Genomic DNA, 19,375 nt, shown 5'->3' on the forward strand with positions numbered 1-19,375 from the left:
CCTTGTGAGGAGAGCCGGGCTGGGCAAGCTACACAACTCAGCCAGAATCTTTGGGATAGGGCCCAGCACATCAGCACTTTCTCATGCCTTCACTCAGCCTGGGGATAACAGGGCAAAAATCAGGACTGATTTTCATATGAAGTATGTGGGGTCCCATTTTGCAGATGTGGAGATAGTGACTTAGAAAGGTAAGATGACTGGGGTACCTGGGTGGCTCACTCAGTTCAGCATCTGACTCAGTTTCGGCTCCAGTCATGATCTCCTGGTTTGTGAGTTTGAGCACAGCACTGGGCTCTGCTCTGACAGTGTGGAGCCTGCTTGGGATTCTGTCTCTCCCTCTCTCTTGGCCCATCCCCCATTTGCTCTCTCTGTCTTTCTTGAAATGAATAAATAAACTTAAAAAAGAAGATAAGGTGACTTACTCAAGGTAATGAAACCAATAGAGCCCCATCTTTTGCTTCCAGCTCTGATGATCTTTGAAAAGTCAGAGAAGCATTTCTTACTGGGTGTAAGCCCTTTTTCTGAGACTTACCCCTAAGCTGGTCCCTGATGGATTGGCAGGGCATAGTCTGTCTGTACCAATCAGTCTTTCAGCCTTTCAGTGATTTGTCATACCAACTTTTTAACATGTCTGTTCCATTAGCATTGAAAAAGAAAATCAAATGAAATCCCCAAGATAGTTGAAGTAGGAAAAAAAGTGAGGTGCATAATAAAACAATGTATACTATACTATTATTTGTGGAAAATAAAATAATACACATATATAGAAACATACACACACACACACACACACAGTCTCTGAAGGGGCATATAGGAGACTGGAAGTAGATTTCTTTTGGAAAGGAGAACAATTTGATGGGGTCAGTGGGAAACTTTGTTCTTTTGAGCCTTTTACATTTTATACCCATGGGAAAGTCAAGAGCAAAGGTCTGCAGCTGTTTTGGGAAACACTAAAATTGAAATCTCTGAGGACTTTCATTATCTCCTTTTTTTTTTTTTTTTTTAAGTTACTTTGTGGAATAGCTGTGAGAACAAAGGCAGTTAGAGGATTAACTATGTCCCTTACCCATTGCAGGTGGTAGAAAGGGAGGAGTCACATGACTACCGCTGCCTCTTCAGGGTGTGTTTTGTTCCCAAGGACCCCCTGGACCTCCTGAAAGAAGATCCTGTGGCCTTTGAATACCTCTACCTGCAGGTGACTGGATCTGCCCTTCCTAAAATAACAGTGGTTTTTCTCAAAGATGGCACATTGGGTGATTTTGAACATGAGCTTAAGGCAGTTAAGCAACTCCCTGGTAGGGATTATCTATCTGAAGAATAGGCTTGATTATCCTTCAGAATAGTTGCTGTCTTAGGATATTTGCTACGTATTAATGAAATTTAGGCTTAGCCCTCAATGTGGATGATACATTTTCTACTAACATTTAGAGCTACAGGTTTTTTTTTTGTTTGTTTTTTTTTTTTTATTTATTTTTGGGACAGAGAGAGACAGAGCATGAACGGGGGAGGGTCAGAGAGAGAGGGAGACACAGAATCAGAAACAGGCTCCAGGCTCTGAGCCATCAGCCCAGAGCCTGACGCGGGGCTCGAACTCACGGACCGCGAGATCGTGACCTGGCTGAAGTCGGACGCTTAACCGACTGCGCCACCCAGGCGCCCCTAGAGCTACAGGTTTTTATTGCTTCGAGTGGCATTAGTGCTTCAAAGCCTTATTTAGTTTTTTAAAATGTTTATTTATTTTTGAGAAGGAAAGTGAGTGTGCATGGGGGAGAGGCAGAGAGATGGGGGAGAGAGAGCATCCTAAGCAGGCTCTGTGCTGTCAGTACAGAGCCTGACACAGGGCTTGATCCCATTAACCGTGAGATCATGACCTGAGCCGAAATCAAGAGTTGGATGCTCAACTGACTGAGCCACCCAGGCTCCCCTTCAAAGCCTTATTTTAGAAACAATGAAAAGGAGTCTTGGGAAGCTCACATGATTTTTCCAGGCCATGCATTTGATGGCAGAGCCAAAAATTGGTTCCTTGACCCTTAGCCTGGTGTTCCCCCTACTTTGCCTGCTTGGGTGAGATGTATCATGTCATTTTTCTGCTGATGAAAAAAGAATCATTTCCAAGGTATTGCCATTGTACCAATGAGGTAACTCAAACTAGATGAATTAACTTGCCCAAATCTTACAGAAATGATGGCAGCAAATAATACCAAAACTAGTTTATATTTGTGTAATGCTGTGTCCTTATGCCTCCTTTCATACGTTATCTAATTTAAACCTCACAGAAACAGCGTAAGGTAGACTTGACTGCATTTAGCAATGAGAAGACACCAATGTTCAGAGTCTTAGTAAGTCAACCAAGGTCACATAGCCAAGAATTGGCAGAGCTGGGTCTCAGAGCCTTTCACCTGAAAGAACTAGGAACACAATCCATGTATTCTCGTTTCCCAATTCCTCTGATGTAATCTCTTCTAGAGCTGCAGTGATGTGCTCCAGGAGCGCTTTGCGGTAGAAATGAAATGTAGCTCTGCGCTCCGGCTCGCAGCCCTGCACATCCAGGAGCGGATCTACGCATGCGCCCAGCCGCAGAAGATCTCTTTGAAGTACATAGAGTGAGTGGCAGGCGACTTCTACGTGCCGTCAGCAGCAGCTGGGCTGCATTTATAACTTGGCTGGCTCCTGGCCAGGATGGCCAGATTCCACAGAAAGATGATACTCACCAACCTGCCCATCTGTCTGTTGTCTTTCCATCCATTTCCCTCCCGACTGTCTCGGACCCAGCCCAGCTCCCCCAGATGTCAGAATCTGGCTGCGCACTCGGGGGCAGAAGCCAACTGCAGATAGAATGACACAGGATCCCTTTGTAGATTCCCAGTTCCTGAGAGAATGTCTTGGGATATCCGTTGACAACATCAGTGTAAAGCTCTTCTGAGGGCAGAAATGTCTTGGAAATTAATCTTGTGTGAACCAGTTGTGTGGTATTATATTCCTATTAGAGCAGTTTCAAGTCCTGGGATTCTAACACGTCCTGGTTCGTAGGCTAAGTTTTCATTTTTCTCTGGGAAGCATCACCCAGGTTTGCTAAGCCATTCACCAAATCTCAACTGTGTCCTGTCTGGGCATCAAAATCAAATGGGGAATCATAATTAAAACATAAAACAGATTCTTGACCCTATTCCTGAAATACTGGGTTAAATCTCTAGGGAATGAGACCTGAGGATCTGTATTCTTATCCAGTTTGTTGGAGGATTTTGAGGCTGTTAGGCTGGCACCATTCTGAAGCATAACCTCAAGGATTCACAGGTGCTGTGTGAGAATGTATTATACATATGTGATCAGTATTTCTGATATGTATTATAGTAAAAAAAAAAAAAAAAAAAAAAAAGATGGAGATCTCTTCTGATTAACAGAGTATCATACCACACCAAAAGCAACAAGCTCCCAGAAAGATAAGTGGGGCTTAGTTCCTGAATGGCTGGGATTTTTGTGGAGAGAGTACATGCGTATTAAATATATATAAATATATGATATTTAATACATAAAGTTATAAATGCATTTTATGTATATTTACACACACTTATGTATACATGTAGATTCTTCTGTTGAGAAAGAGGCTCATAATTGCAGTGTTCTGGGAACACTAAGTTCCTGAATGAAGTATAATTATGCTCTTCATTAGAGCCGGGTGCACTGTAAAAATGGTGTCTCCGATATCTCATGGCAGGAAGGACTGGGGAATAGAGAACTTTATATCTCCAACTTTACTCCGAAACATGAAAGGCAAAGACATCAAGAAAGCCATTAGCTTCCACATGAAGAGGAACCAGAATTTGCTGGAACCCCGACAGAAGGTAATGTTGTGGCCTCTGATGACACCAACCCTTCCCCTCCCCCAGCTGTCTGTTGTGAAACCTCAGGGAAAGCATTTTCAACATTGTGTGGATTTTAGGCAAGTGAATAACTCTAATTTAAGTCTTTGTTTCCTCCTATTTAAGCAACTTATTTCTGCTGCCCAGCTTCGTTTAAATTATCTACAGATCCTTGGGGAACTCAAGACGTATGGTGGAAAAATCTTTAATGCTACTCTAATGGTACGTATGACAGAAATGCAGATCTCTACTCTTAGAAGGGAATTTAGAGGTTCTCTGAAGATCAGTGTATCTTTTGGCCTAAAAGTCCTGAGGACCTGTCAGGTATTTGTTTGGGAAGTGAAATATGACACCATTGGGGAGTGTGTATCATGCTTGGTGCCAGCCCTCTGGCAGATGCTGGGGGAGGCAGAACTCAATAAACCTTGATTTCCACCCTCAAACGATGAAACAAAGTACCCAACAGACAAAAGAGGCCATGAGAAAGACACAGGACTACTGCTGTGGAGTTTGAAGACAGAGGGTACCGCTGCTGGCTTCTGGTTGAGTATGGGAAGGAGGACGAATTAGGAAAAAGCGAGAAGGTTCGATTGACCAGATTTCAGTAAGGAGGAAAGGCATTCTGAGGGGAGGGAAATGGACGAGTTTACTCTGGCACTTTGGGTACATAAAGGCGAAGTGGAAGAATTGGAAATCATGAAAGAAATATGAAAATGTATGATTGACTGCTAGGCTATGGCCCTGATTGTTCATAAGGGAAGAACTACAAGTGGATCTGAGAAGGGAAAAGAGAAGCAAAAGAGCCCTCTCCTTTGTTACTCATTCCTCCCCCAGCTTTCTTTTTGGAGCCTGGGCCTGGTGCTCTGTGCTTTTCAGCAGTGACTGGTGGGCTGCCTCTCACAGGAACTCTCCCCCACTGCACTGTTTAGGCAGCCCCAGAACCCTCCAGCACAAATATACAAATATACAAATATATATATATACACAAATATATATATATATATATACACATATATATATATACAAATATATATATATATACATATATATATACAAATATATATATATACATATTATATATATATATATATATATATATATATATATAATATGTATAAACAAAGCTCCTTTCAGTATATTTGGTGTGCTTCTCAGTCATTTACAATGATGGGTCAGATTAATCAGATTGCTGACCTAACAATGTAGGTAGAAAAAGGGAATCAATGTTTTTTTTTTGTTTGTTTGTTTGTTTGTTTTTTTTTTAATTTTTTTTTCAACGTTTTTTATTTTATTTTTTTTGGGACAGAGAGAGACAGAGCATGAACGGGGGAGGGGCAGAGAGAGAGGGAGACACAGAATCGGAAACAGGCTCCAGGCTCCGAGCCATCAGCCCAGAGCCTGACGCGGGGCTCGAACTCACAGACCGCGAGATCGTGACCTGGCTGCAGTCGGACGCTTAACCGACTGCGCCACCCAGGCGCCCCAAGGGAATCAATGTTTTGACAGAAAGGAAGAGTATCTGATAGGGGAGGGGAAAAATAGTTGAGTCTTTGTGTGAGTAGGTGACAAAAGGTTGGAAAGGAGACTAGATCCACAGAAAGGAAGGCTTAAAGGGCCAATGGGCCCTGGGCCAATCCTATCCTCTCCCAGCTGTCAAGTTCCTGTCCCCAGTCTCCCTTTACTTGTCCTACCTAAGGTAAGAACTGGTAATGGGAGAAGCCAGCCACATTGAACTGGCTTAGGATGCTTGCTGGACACTAGGGACTCCCAGGGAACCTAACATGAGTACAACACTTGAATACAAATAATTATGGTAAGAAGTCACAGCTCAGTGCTATCAGAGCTGTGCAGAGGCTGTGGGGTGGGAACGACATGGAGGAAACGGACTACTCTGGCTTGAGGAGACAGATCAAGCGGATGTTTTCCATAGGCAGTAGGTTTTGATGGAGTCTTTTATTTATTTTTTATTTTATTTTATTTTATTTTATTTTTTGATGGATTCTTTTAAAGAGGGGTCAGGATTTCACTGGGACACAGCATGAATATTGGCACATGGGTGTGAAAGCACAGGTTGTGTTTGTGGAACAGGTAACAGCCCCATGGTCTGGCTCTCTATTGGGAAAGGTCTTGTGGGAGATATATTTATACTTAATATAGCCGTCAATGAGGCCCAGATTAGGCTATTGCCTAATTTAGTAGTCTAGGAAAGAGGTGGTGAGGGAGGACCTGAAATCAAAATCAAGGAGTTGGCCAAGAGGGATATCATGTCTTACATGTGCAATGTGTTTTCACTAGCTTGTGAATGAAAACTAATTCCTCTTCCACCCTAATGCAGTTACAGGATAGAGAATCCTACATTGCCCTGCTAGTTGGAGCCAAGTATGGGATTAGCCAAATTATCAGTAGCAAACTCAACATCATGTCCACACTGGCAGAGTTTGCAAACATCAGCCGTGTAGAGCTGACAGAAGAGTCTGAGAAAGTGAGCATGGTCAAAGTGTATCTTCAGGATGTCAAGGTAATGCATGGGGAAGAAATTTTGAATCCAACTTCTGTAATTTGGGGCTAAATCATTCTAGGGTAGTTTATGAGAGTATAGATATTAACAAAGTCTAATATCCAGCATTTGCTTAAGAGGATGAGTTGTCCATCCTGTACCATCAAAAGGAAAATAATGAACATGGTGTGTTTTCTTGGGAGGGTCCTAAGATAATTTTTGTGTGTAAACTGAGCTTGGACTATATACTTTCCTGACGGGTTCAGAAACTTAGATGGGAGCACCACACGATTTTATCTCATGTATGGGACCCAAATGGCTGCCCAAGAGTTTTGAGTGGCAGCAATTAAAATGGATAAATGATGCGGGGTACTTCCTGGGCCTCTCTGGAAGGTCCTACATTTACCCTGCCTTCCTTTGCTTTAATTCTGACGGGCTCAAGGGTGGTGCTTCATTTTTTCTCATCACCCTCTTCTTCCTTCTCCATTTGCTCTCCTTTTCATTTTCCAGGTCAGGTCTTGAAGGGGCCTCACTGTATGAATGGTCAGGGTGGGGTGGGGTTGTTGGGATGGGGAGGCTGGACTAGGGGATGAAGAGGCAGGAGACCTCATAGAGATTCAATGGGAGGAACCCACTGTGTGTAAGTGAGTGTGTGTGTACATGTATGTGTGGTTGTGTGTATGTGTGCATGTATGCTTATTTCAAGTCTTGCAGGTGAGAATATGAGATACCAGGAGGCCTGCCTGTGGGCCATGGCTGGATTTACTTGGAATCTCTCACTGGCCCCACATGGCCTTGTTGTCAGTCTTCAAACTGAGGCCACTATCCCTTGGCCCTTTATCTAAGAACTCTCTTTGACTTCAAAGGTTCTGACATTGCTGCTGGAATCCAACAGTGCAAAAGACCTAGCCTGCCTGATTGCTGGGTACTACAGGCTGTTTGTTGACCCAGTTACCTCCATTTTCCTCTGGCCAGGAAACAAACAACAGGTGCACCGGGTATCTGCGGAAGAAGGTGAGGCTTGCTCCAGTAAGGGCAGGCCCTTTTCATAGCCTTAAGGGAAGGGGATGAATTGAGTTGAACTGAGACTTCCACCCAAGTGGATGAGAGCTATTTTTCCATTTATTTAATGGTGAACAGTTGATTTTTCTAAAGTCCTAAATGGAGTTTTCTCTATGTATCTGAGAGTCCCTGAAAGCCAAGATAGGCTATTGAAGGTCTCCGATTCCCTGTAGTATTTCCTAAAATCGTCTCCAAAATCCACTGAATTTTGTCTTTATTTACTGGCAAAAAAGATGTCATTCATTTATTCAGAAAGTATAGATGACCGTTTTTTATTCCATGTGTATGTGCTCTTCTGCATTTTCTTGAATTATAATAGAAATTCTCAACCTTACATGTTTAGAAAAAGGGGATACCTGGATATAGAAGGGAGTCAAAATCATATATAAGAAATGAGGTAGTGGAGGCCAGATAAGATGATCAGTCTCCCAGGCCAGCTCCCAGTTTCTATCAGGCTTTTGCTTCAGCACTATTGATGCAGCATTTTCCCACTGGTTTGCTGATAAATGTTGAAACACTCCCACTACAGCTAATTCCAGGCTACCAATATGATGTCACTGAATGTGGAGATGGGAAGAGATACTCAGTAGCATAACATTATATAGCATTCCTCCATTTGGATCAAATAGACATAAATAATCTCGAGAGATCAGATGATAGTAAGATAAAGTAAAAAATAATTAGGAAGTAATGAGTTTTTGGTACTTGTTGTTTTGGTTTTAACACAGTTTATGAACATGGGATGATACCTTAGAGTCTAATCAGGTAGACAATGCAGAGTGGCAGCAATTGTGAAGGTCTGCTGGCAGGAGGGAGTACTGCTGGGGCAGGTGCATGACACCAAGGGCAAGGTCATGATCTGTTGAAGCTCTCTATAGTGGCTGGAGCATGTGAAGCCTTCAGGGGATGACCAGGCTGTTGAGGAGGGGTTGGGGCCACACTGTGAGGGGGTGACCAGGCTGAGGAGGAATTGGGGCAGCTCTGTGAGAGGCCTTAACCCGTGGGAGAGCTTAGACTCTTCCCTGTAGGCAGAGGATGCCATGGAGGGGGTTTAAGTAGAGTGTGATGTGAACAGAGAGAAGTTTTGAGAAAGATCATTCTGGAGGCTAATGGTAGAAGAGAGATTGGAGGCCTGGCTCAATGCTCCCATCCTTCCAACCATGAATCCTTCCTGAGTACCAGTGGCTCGCTGGGTTTTCACCTCCCTAAAAGCTCCATAGCACCAGGGGGTCCCCAAGGCCAGGCTTCAAAATGGTGCCAGCCTACCCGCCTCAGAATCCCACAAAAAGTTGCCAAGAATACAGATTCTCAGCCCCCACTCCCTAGATATTTGATTTATTATATCAGGGATAGGGCCAAGGATCTGTTTTATTTTTAAAATATGATTCCCCATCTGATTTTGATGCCCAGATAGGACAGAGCTGGGATTTGAGGAGGGGCTTAGCAAACCTAGGTGATGCTGCCTGTAGCAAAGTGAAATCCAGCCACATACCCTCCGTGCTTCCATGAACACATAGCTCTCCTCAGAAGTAACAATGTCCCCATTAGGCAGTTCAGGTAGATGTGGGAAAGGAGCCCTGATGTGTGGGGAGAACATGGAATCTGGAGGCCCACAGGTCCTGTGTCAGCCAGCACAGCGTGATCTGGGCAAGGCACCCTGGAGAATTGGAGGGCAGGCAGGGTAAGGGTGGGAGGACACAAGCCTCTGCCAGTCCCTGAATATAACCCCCGGTGTCCCTTGTGTTACAGGCTATGAATCCAGGGCGTGCAGCGACTCTGAGGAGTCCTCTGAAGTGGACTGCGTGCTGGAGCCTCTCTCCGACAGACACCTGCTGAAGCTGGGCCCCTGCAGACCACTCACAAAAGAGGAGCAGCCTCCTGGGGACAGCCCCACACCTGAGGTGGCCAGGAGGGGCCCGAGCACCTCCGGGGCCAGCAGCATGACAGATAGTGCTGAGTCCGAGGCATCCGACTCAGCCAACACTGAGAGCCGAGGCTGCAGGACCAGTGGCTCCAGTGAATCCATGGATGCCCTAGAAGAGGATGACTTGGACACTTGCTCCTCCAGCAGGTCTGGCTTCTTCCACTCTAGCTCGCCGGGCTTCCCAGAGAGTCTTGATTCCAACAGCCAAGAGGAGAGAAGCAGTATTGAAACCAGTGGCTTCCTCTGTCTCCTGGACCTGGCCCAGAGAGCCAACCCTCCATGCCAGAAGACTGAGTTTTCTGAGAGTCCCGCTCCTGAGACTTTCAGTTGGGGACCAGAACTGAGTGCGGTCCGGCTGGACCCCAGGCTATATGAGGACAGTCGGACAGACTACTATAGCCTGTGCTCCAGTGTCTCCCTGGCCAGCCACCAGAGCGACAGCTCAGAGAGCACAGCTTCCCGGCAGGGTGGGGGCCTGGCAGCCTGGGGTCAGCAGGGCTGGATGGAGGCCCAGCCCAGCTCCACTCTGGAAGCCCTGGGCCCACACCTGCCTCTGGCCTTTGAGGATGGCAGCTCAGATGAGGAGTACTATGACGCAGCCGACAAGCTCACACCCCCAGACGCCCTCTCAGGTGAGCCCTCCCCAGCAGGTCTGCACAGACTCCAGGCGGCTTCTGAATACCCAGCAGGGGCAGGGACCAAACTTGAAGTATGCTCCTTGTCCTTGTTTGAGAAGGCCCACCCGGGCTCAGCGGACCAAATTATATGTGTCATAACTTCAAGTCAGGGGTACAAGGGAGGTTCGGGGAACTGTGGGCCAGCAGAGATGGGAGGCACCAATTCAACAATGGGAATCAGGAAAGGCTTCCCAGAAGAGGTGGCAGATGTGCTGGGCCTTGTGAGATGGACAGAATTTGTATTGAAAAGGGTTTGACAGGAGTCCTCAGCGGAGGCAAAGTGGCTGTGTCATTATTGACCCTGACTCTATATTAAATGGGGCTTTGAAGTAAGAAGAACCTGATAGGCTGCTGGTGGCCCCTTAAGGGACTCAGACGTAAGAAAAGGCCAGGGATCTGTTGGTCATGTTTCTTTCCAGTTCCACATAGAATGACTTCCTGAGTTGATGTGAGATCCTTACAGGACACATGCGCGCACGCACACACACACACACACACACACACACACACACACACACACACAGTTGCACACACCATATACTGAAGGGAAAAAATTAAGAGAATAGCACGCAGACACTGATGGTGAGTCACTCACTAGGAGCTGGGGAAGCTGCAGCTCATTTATTTCTGGGTCAGCCCTTTCCTGTTGCTTCCTGCCCTCTAGTGCTTTCCCGTTGCTTGTGGGAGAAAGGCCAGCTCCTTAGCAGCCCCTGTGAGGCCCCTCCAGGTCCTCTGTGACATGGTCCCTTTCTGTCTCCTTCCTCCTGAGCCCTCTTTCTGCATACCTGCCACACAGACCTCCTTACCGTTCTTTAAAAGTGCCAAGTTCTTTCCTACCTCTGGCCTTTACACGTGCTGCTCCTTCCACCTGAAACACTCCTCACCCTGATCTTTGGCTACAAGTGCCTACCCATCTATCAGGCCCCACGTAGAAATTCACTTCCTCTGGGAAACGTCAACCAGACTGCGCCAAGACTGGGGCAGGTCTCCCCATCCCTTTCACGTGTTTTCATAGCACCCTGGGTACTTCCTGCCTGCACTTAGCACTGCCTGTAATTGTATATTTATTCGTGTGACTTTTGTGTTGATATTTCTCTTCCTTACTAAACCAAGAACTCCTCAGAGTATAGGGACTGTGTGTTATACACTCACCCCTGGGTCCCCAGCACATAGTACCTGGCAGTTTTGCTAAATGAGTAAACAAATTCTCTACCATCTACCCTGAGTTTATTAATTGGCTGTGCCCATAAAGAAGGAGAAACTTATGAGCAGATTTGCACTGTTCTCCAAAGAACCCAGCCAACTGCCATCCATGCCCCCAGCTTTGCCCAGCTGGGCCAGCCATTGTGCAGGGTTCAAAATGGGGGCACAACAGAGACCATCAGTCAAGGCCTTCCCATATAGGAATCTAGCCAGGGAAATAAAGTCCATACTGGACATTCCCTTTTTTTCACAAGGAGCCAATAAGGGTTCTGTTCTGAGCCCTGATTCACTGTGGGAGTCTCTCCCTTTTTAGGCCTCAGAAATGCCCTTGGTGAATGGCTATAGGTGGCCTAGGACAGCAGCTCTAAAACATGGGTGGGCATCATAATTACCCAAGGGACCTGGTTTAAATACCACAGCTTCTTAGGTTGTAGCCTCTGAGATTCTGATTAAAGAGGCCTGAAGAGCAGCCTAGAGTTGATAAGGTTTTTAATAAGATGCAGCCAGACTGGAAACTGCTGATCTGAAGATAAGAGCCCTCTGATTCTCAAGTGCTATGCTATGTACCTGATTCCTTCTGGCTTATTCCCTAGACTTCATCACAAAATGCTTCTCTGCTCAGAAGGGTCCATCCTGGGGGTGCCTGGGTGGCTCAACTGGTTGAGCGTCTGACTTTGGCTCAGGTCGATATCATGGTTCATGGGTTGAGCTCCACGTTGGGCTCGCTGCTGTCAGAGCCTGCTTCGGATCCTTGGTCCCTCTCTCTCTGCCCCTCCCCAGCTTGCACTCTCTCTCAAAAAATAAATTTTATAAACATTAAAAAATAAAAAAAAGAAAGGTCCATCCTGGTATGCACAAAACCCCCACACTTGAGACTGAGTCATGACACTTTTTGTCAAGAGAAAGCTCCCTCGGAATCCTCACACATGTAGTGACAATAACTACAGCAGTGGTAGCAGCTCCCGTCACTGAACCACTGTTAGCACAGGCCTTGTTCTGGGCGCTTGATAAGCACCGGTCCATTGAACCAGCACAGTAGGCCAGTGCTGACTGATACCGCTGGTACTGACTGACTTGGGTTGACATAAGCACCAATCAAGAGTGTTAGAAGGATGTCAGATAGCTTATAGAATTTCCAGCAAAGGTGAAGAGCTGGTTTAGACACAGGTAGTAACCAGGCCTGGAGACTGGGTGACAGGATTTCTCATCATTTCTTCACTGTCAGGATACTGTAGCTGCAAAGGATGGGCTCTACTTTTATTATTACTATTTTTTAAATTAATACGCAAATTCTAGGAAATTTGTATCTGACTTTCTAGGTCATAAATCTGGCTACTTGGCTGACTGCGGGTAGGGCACCTTCATGAAGAGTTCTAGCAGACAGTAAGCATTGGGGAGATTTTGTTCCCTGAAAGGAAGTTGGGGTACTGTGACCCAAAGACAATGACATGCATCGTGGGCAATGAAGAACCAAAAAATGTCTCCCACAATTATTATCCCCATCTGTTAGACGAGCAAATTGAGGAGATCAAGCTTTAATCTGCCCAAGGTTGACCAATCCAGCCAGGATCTGAACCCAGGCAACCCTGAGTCCTGGGTCCAACCTCTATAAGTCTCTTTATTTTTCTGCTTTTCACATACTCTTCCCTTTCTTGATTCTTAGGGGCCAGAGCTGTGTCTGCTGCAGAACCCAGTGCCACAAGCTTACAGCATAAGGCTAGCACTTGCATCTGTGACGACAGCCTGAATCCTGGGCCAGATGGAAGAGAACCAAGCAGAAGGGGAGGGGTGAAGAAGTATGCCAAGACTCTGAGAAAAAGAAGGTCTTTCCTACAGACTGACTACACTTGTCAGGTCTCCTTTCCCCTGGTGCCATCAGCCTCCCTGGAGAGTGTGGATGATGTGTGCTACTATGACAGGGAGCCCTATCTGGCCCTCGGAGCACCCTCCCCAACTGTGTCCTCTCTGCAGGACATGCAAGGTGAGCCTGGCCTCCTGGAGACCAAGGCCCTGGGGCTGCTGGGTCCCTTGAGGCAGACCAAGAGCAAAAACCCAGCCTCCCGAGTCATGGAGATGGAGCCCGAGACCATGGAAACCAAGTCAGTTATCGACTCTCGAGTGTCTTCTATTTCTGCCATTCGCCTCCGGATTGACCCCAACCATAAAGATAGTTCTGGGGTTGCCCCCCTGACTGCCACTGTTGCCAGTTCCCCAGCCAGCACCCCTCACTGTTCCAGCCCAGGCTCATCTGGCCTAGATACTGCTCAGGCAGAGACTTCCCATGCCTTGTCTCCACTTCAACACTCAGATGCCAGTGTCCCCAAAGAACTCACCCTAGAGCTTGGGGACAGCAACTCCTCCCTCTCTAGTGCTGACCCAGACCCAAATAGAGTCTGCCTGACCGTCAGCCCAGGGCCACATAAGGTCTCTCAAGCAGACACACTAGAGTTGGGAGGGGTCCAATTGGAAACAGGACTGGGATCTTTGTTTACAAATCCTATGCAAGAAACTGCCCCCAAATACACAGAGCCTTTGTTGTCTCCTCCTCTAGTCAGGCCTGGAAGTGGTGAACGTGGGATAAATTCAGGAGAGAAGATGGCTTCTTTCCCTACAGAAGAGGAACAACAAGGACAGCTATCTCTGGGACATGATGGAGAAGTTACAAACAAAAACGGCACCAATTTATTTCATGATGAATCTGGGAAAGATTCAAGTGACTCCAAGAGTGACCTGTCGAATGCTGTGCCACAGACTATTGGGGTCAATGCTCCAGCTGGTGGAATGAGAACCTCCCTCTCCTTGAAGACTCCTGTAACAGGAACTGAGCAGATCCTGCCACATTCCCCCACGGGTCCCCAAGGACAAAGCAGAGAAACCCCAGGCCAAGCCTGCCAGGCCCAAGAGCAAAAACTATTGGAAGAGCTGGATTTAGACCCCGATTTCTTGCTTGGGGACCAGACTATTCCATCAGCCTTCCCTCTGGAGGGGGTCAAGGCAGAGCCACTTAACCACATGATAGGGGAAGAGACAGCCTCTCGGGACACTCCTCAGCACATCTGTTGTAATCCAGCTCCTTCTCTGCCAAAGCCACTACCGGGTCCCCCAAAGGAGCCCCACTTAGAAGGTTCAAACCATTGTTCACTGTCAGAAAACAAAGACAAAAGTCCTAGCGTCTGCCTTCCTGCTGAGAAGTCTTTCCTGTGCTTTGCCCCAGAAAGCCATCCTAAAGTTTCTGCCAGTCTCAGGATGGCCACATCTTTGGGGTTTGTGGGTGTGAATGAGACAATGGCCCCCAGGATTGGGACGGAGCAGTGCAGCTGCCAGTTCTCCTATGCCACGTGCTTCCGTGGCCTGCAGCCAGAAGCAGAGGAAGAAGACAGGGCCTTGGAAGCACACCCCACTGCCCCCCTCACGTCGCCGCCCTCTGCAGGAAGCCGGCTGGCCCTCCCCTGGAGGCCTGCCCGGGCCCGCAGCTGCAGTGCGGAGCCCCTGTCGAGGAATAGCCACATCTGGCCAGAATACTGCTCCAGGGCCCTGAGACAGCTGAGAGCTGCCCCTGCCAGCACCCCGGAGGGCTTTAGCCAACTCACAGAGAGCTTACTGGAATTACAAGATATTTTAGAAGCTTCCTGGGGGAATGGGAACAAACATCCCCCAGAGAAGTGCACCTGGCACTTTTCAGAAAGCCGGAGCCGCCTCTGCATGGGTTCCCAGAAGCTTCTGGCGAGCTGTCAACATGTGATCAGAATGGACCAGTCCCCCGAAGAGATGCAGGGTGCCGTGCGGGACACCTTCCAGCACCTGGTCCAGCTGGCCGGCCTGTGCTTCCAGTTCACAGACTGCAGCCGCTGTTCCACTCGGCACAGGGAAGCAGCAGGGAACCTGAGGGACGTGGTGTGTGCCTACCATCAGTTCGTAGAGGCTGCTAGGCTGACCTGTGAGAGAGGCTACCACGACCTGAGTGTGAAACTCTTGGCCCGTCAGTGCACGGCTCTCACGGCTGCTGTGTTTTGTTTGACCCAGAAGTTCCGAGCATCCACTGCCCTGTGAGCAGGCCGGTTGCCCAGGCCCCTGCCTTGCCCTGGGCACTTCCCTGAGAAGCTCCTCCATTCCTCCACCACCCCTCCAAAATGTTTACTAGAGTATTCAAATAAACTGCTGCTTAATCCTGACCTGAATCATACAGAGTGATAAGTTTGGTTCAAAAGCATTCACTCATGTTCATTCAACAAACATTTCACTGAATACCTCCTCTGGGTCAGGCCATGTGCTAGGTCCTTAGGATAGAAAGGTGAATTAGACAAATCCCTGCCCCTGGTCAGGATTCTCACAGACCCTCGGGGGGATACAGATAAGTAGCTTGCCATCAGTAAACTGTGCCCTAATAGTTTACCCTGGGGATGTTCACAGACTGTCCCAGGATGACAGGGATGAGGGAGGAAGGTGGGGATCACTGAAAAATGGTCTTGACTTCGCGTATCACACTGATTTGGCAATGTCCTTCACAAATAGGAGTGAATACATATGATATTTGATAGATTTTACCTTCACAAGGTTTGGTTTGCGGCACCTGCACCTGCAGGCCTGGCATTGACAGGCATAGGTTGCCACTAGGTGGCAGTTAAATTCCTTAGTTGCATGGTGACCCACATCCAGGAGTGGGTGCTCTGTGCTTTATCTCAAATTGAATGCTGCACCCTTTTTCTCTGGTAAATACCTGTAAAGGCAAACATAAAGCCCTGAATTCAATTTGCCTTTTTAAGAATAATATTAGAGGGAAAGAAATATATTTAGTACCTTTCTCACTAATCCCGATTAAACCAGTTAATCCCAGTTAATCTTAGTGGGATGTTGGACAAGCTACTTCACCACTCAGTGCTTTGGTTTTCTCTTCTCTGAATGTTAATAGTTCCTGCTTTGTTGGGTAGAAATCTAATAAATAATCTAGTAAATACTCAGTAAAATTCAGTAGTAATCCCCAAACTTTATGGATGCCTCTCCTAGTGTGAAACTATTTCCTACATTTTGTTTTCAGACTCCAGGAAAACTGATCTCAAGATACCCCTGGGATGTCTTTTTCCCCCTGGCTTCTCTGTCCAGGCCAAAGCTGGCTTAGACAGTCACCTTGGGCTATTAGAGCTTGTTCAAGGGGTCCCTTTGTCCCTCTGGTACTCCTGATCAGTTGTGTGTCTGCACTGGCCTCCCAATTCCTCTCCTTCGCCCAGAACAAGGAGGGCAGAATGAGTGTGTTTATGTACCCAAACCGTTGGCAATCAGAGGAAAGCAATATTTTGGGAGACGAGAAGATATCTTTCTCACCCCTTGTTACCAATTATTTGTTAACTAACCAGTGAACCAGTACTTGTGCCAGGAAAAGATTTATTTTCTTAGAGGCCTGTTTTTTTTTCACATAATGTTTTGAATAAAATTTGAATAAGGCTCTCGAACATAGATTTGTAGTGATTTTGTGGCCATGAATAACAGGAACAATAGGACGCTGAAAAAATAAAAATTGTATAATGTTAAACAGGACTTGAACACTTTTACCAGCAGAAAGCTCTGAAGAGCTATGTAGCTTATTTACATGAACGTAATCTGTATGTTTGCAAGTTAAAGCAAGGAGCTCAGGACTTCAACTTAACCAGAGCTGGAATCCTGGCGATGTTGTTATAGGCACCACGCTGGGCCTCAGTTTCCCCAACTGACAAAAGGAAATAGTACTCGTCTCATTTAGTGAGGGCCTGCAGTGTGCCAGATGCCTTACTTACATACCTCAAGTACATTTTCTTATTAATGGGGACAACACCCCAAACTAGAGATTGTTATGTAATACACATTTGGCATATTGTGAGAAATAATAGTGGAAGGCAGGAAGAAGACTGTGAAGCCTCTGGCACAGGCACTCAAATGTTTATGTCTGTCTGTCTTTGCTTCCTCTCCCCTCAACTCCATGAACTTTCTTGGCTTGCTACTGTATGGAGTTAGTATTTTGCTCTGCACTAAGTCCCAGAAGTTCCAGGAAATCCCTCACTGCTTGTTGAGAAGCTAAAATGAGGGGAGTGGGGGCTGGTCCTGTGTAGCACCTTTTTTGAGATACACCACCCCCAACATGAATAGGCAGAATGGGATGCAATGCAAGAGCCAATTGTTTAGTGACTAGGAAACTACCAGACATTTTCACTCCTTCCTTTTCCCACTCACCATAATATTGGCTGATTCGTTTCTTAGACAAACATTTGTTACAACCGTTGCAGGTGATGCCTGATGTGGGATTATGGGTGTAAATAATTGGGTAAGGATCCTGTCTTCAAGAGCTCCTGGTCTAAGAGATAAGATGACATGTAGAGATAGAAACCTACAAATCTAAGGTATGGTCTGCTCAGGGTGACCAAAGAGGACAGATAAGGTGCTAGGAGAGCTCAAAAGACAGAAGTCATTTTGTGGTTGGGGACAGAGTGGTGATCGTGGAAGGCTTCCTGTAGGAAGCAGCATTAATTAGAAGTAGCTACTGAGCATCAGGTCCTAGATTTAGTAGATAGGAAGGTAGGTTGGAATGTGTTAAGAAAGGAGAAAAATCACTCATTTGGTGATTCTGTCAACACATATTTAGTGTGCAGTGGCACTGGGAATTAAGTCTTCAACATGATACATGTTCCCTCAGGAACTTATAACTAGTAGGAAAGACACAGAAGAAAATAAAAAGATTACTGACTGATAGGTCATGTAAAGAAACGAACAGTGCCAAGATAGGGATGGGATGAGCCAATCTTACCTGGGTGATCAGTAAAGGTCTCTCTAAAGAGGGAAGGTTTAAGTTGAAGCCTAAAGGATAGGAAGGAGCCAGCCATGGAAAAAGTGAGAGGAAAGGGAACAATCTGCAGAGGGCCTTGGTATATTTGAGGCATTTCAAGAAGACAGGTGTGACTGGAACACAGCAAGCCAGAGGAAGAATGACAGGATGAGTTTAGAGGGGCAGCCAGGAACCAGGCGGGGAAGGCCTTGGGAAGGTTAGACTTCACATCCAAGTACAATGGGAAGCCACTAGGGTTTGGAAAAGGGAGACACATAATCATCTGACAAACAGGTATCTGCTGTGTGGTGGGAGTAGGGGGTTGGGGGGGCGGTGGTCAGTGAGACCAGCTAAGAGGACTTTTCTGGGGGGTGGCCGTGGGCTCATTCAAAGGTGAAGAGACACAAGAGCAGTGGCAGGGAGAGAGGAAAAGTATCCAGTTGGGCTGAGGGCAAAGTGCAGGGACTGGTAGGTGTGGTGGGAGCCACTGAAGATCCTTTGAGCCTCTCTGCAAGCCCTACTGATTGGGAAGCCAGTACCAGCTTCTGAGCAGAGAAGAGATGTTAGAGCTGGGTTTTAGGGAAAAGCCCTCTGGGGGATAAAGAATGTTTACTTTTAACATTTAAATTGCTCCAGTAGCAGATAAAGGATGGACTGAAGGATTAGGGACGGGGTGGGGGTGCTGGAGGACCTATGAAAAGAAAAGGCCAGAGAGGGAAACAGTATGGGGCCAAGGAGGGATCCAACAGGGCTATGTGGTTTCTTGGGTGGGAGATAGTTCAGGCTCATACATGCTAAGGTCTCTTCCAAAGGGTGAGACCGCTGGGATAGCAGGAATGAAGGGAAGAGTAAAGAGTGACTGTTGGTTTTTATCAGGTCAAGGCTTGGGCCAGTCTCTTCAGGGTCTCTGAGCCTCGCTTTCTCCCTGGGTCTGTAAAGGGAGAAGGAGAAGGGAGAGTGGCCAGAGCCTAGACTCACTTGTTAAGGGCCCAAGCCCGAATATCTCTATTGTCTGCCTAAACAGCCAGGTGGTGGTGAGGGCAGCTGTGTGCTCAGGGAAGCCTGTGTCAGTTCGTGGGCTCTGCTGGTTGTAGGGGGTCCAAGGGAGGGCAAGACCCCCAGGTTGTGAGAAGAGGGGTGGTTCCAGCCCGGTTTCAGCCCAGTTTCCCAATGCCCAGCCCTTGAGAACCATCAACGCCTCGGGTTACCTGCCGCAGCCTGCGAAAGTGGCGAGCGGCGGGTATCGTAATCCCCGTCTCACAACCGAGGAAACAGGTTCAGGCAGGCGCAGCAGTACCTGGGCGGTACGCAGCTCCTTAGCTCCTTAGTACGCAGCTCCTTGGTGTAGGCGGAAGGCAAAGC

General features: G+C 47.0%; 1 protein-coding gene and 1 long non-coding RNA gene across 8 annotated transcripts in view; one reads left to right on the forward strand and one right to left on the reverse strand.

Annotated features, from left to right (window-relative positions):
• Nucleotides 1-15,395, forward strand: part of FRMPD1 (FERM and PDZ domain containing 1) — a 143,274-nt gene extending 127,879 nt beyond the window's left edge. For all 7 annotated transcript variants that reach the window (XM_019454450.2, XM_019454449.2, XM_019454452.2 and 4 more), the window contains 8 exons: nt 1,076-1,195; nt 2,467-2,603; nt 3,716-3,842; nt 3,987-4,082; nt 6,196-6,378; nt 7,224-7,371; nt 9,169-9,975; nt 12,887-15,395. In XM_019454450.2, the coding sequence (XP_019309995.2) occupies nt 1,076-1,195; nt 2,467-2,603; nt 3,716-3,842; nt 3,987-4,082; nt 6,196-6,378; nt 7,224-7,371; nt 9,169-9,975; nt 12,887-15,273 (4,005 nt within the window). In that variant the 3' untranslated portion in view covers nt 15,274-15,395. The remainder of the gene's footprint in view (nt 1-1,075; nt 1,196-2,466; nt 2,604-3,715; nt 3,843-3,986; nt 4,083-6,195; nt 6,379-7,223; nt 7,372-9,168; nt 9,976-12,886) is intronic.
• Nucleotides 15,396-16,585: 1,190 nt separating this feature from the next.
• LOC109270125 (uncharacterized) lies at nt 16,586-19,332 on the reverse strand. Its single transcript, XR_002081439.1, has 2 exons — nt 19,222-19,332; nt 16,586-16,720 (listed from the first exon to the last, which is right to left on the reverse strand). It is a non-coding gene; the product is annotated as an uncharacterized LOC109270125 (long non-coding RNA).
• Nucleotides 19,333-19,375: the final 43 nt, after the last annotated feature.

This window comes from Panthera pardus, unplaced genomic scaffold (genome assembly GCF_024362965.1).
Source record: "Panthera pardus isolate Hobbes unplaced genomic scaffold, ASM2436296v1 HiC_scaffold_20, whole genome shotgun sequence".
Lineage (NCBI taxonomy): Eukaryota > Metazoa > Chordata > Mammalia > Carnivora > Felidae > Panthera > Panthera pardus.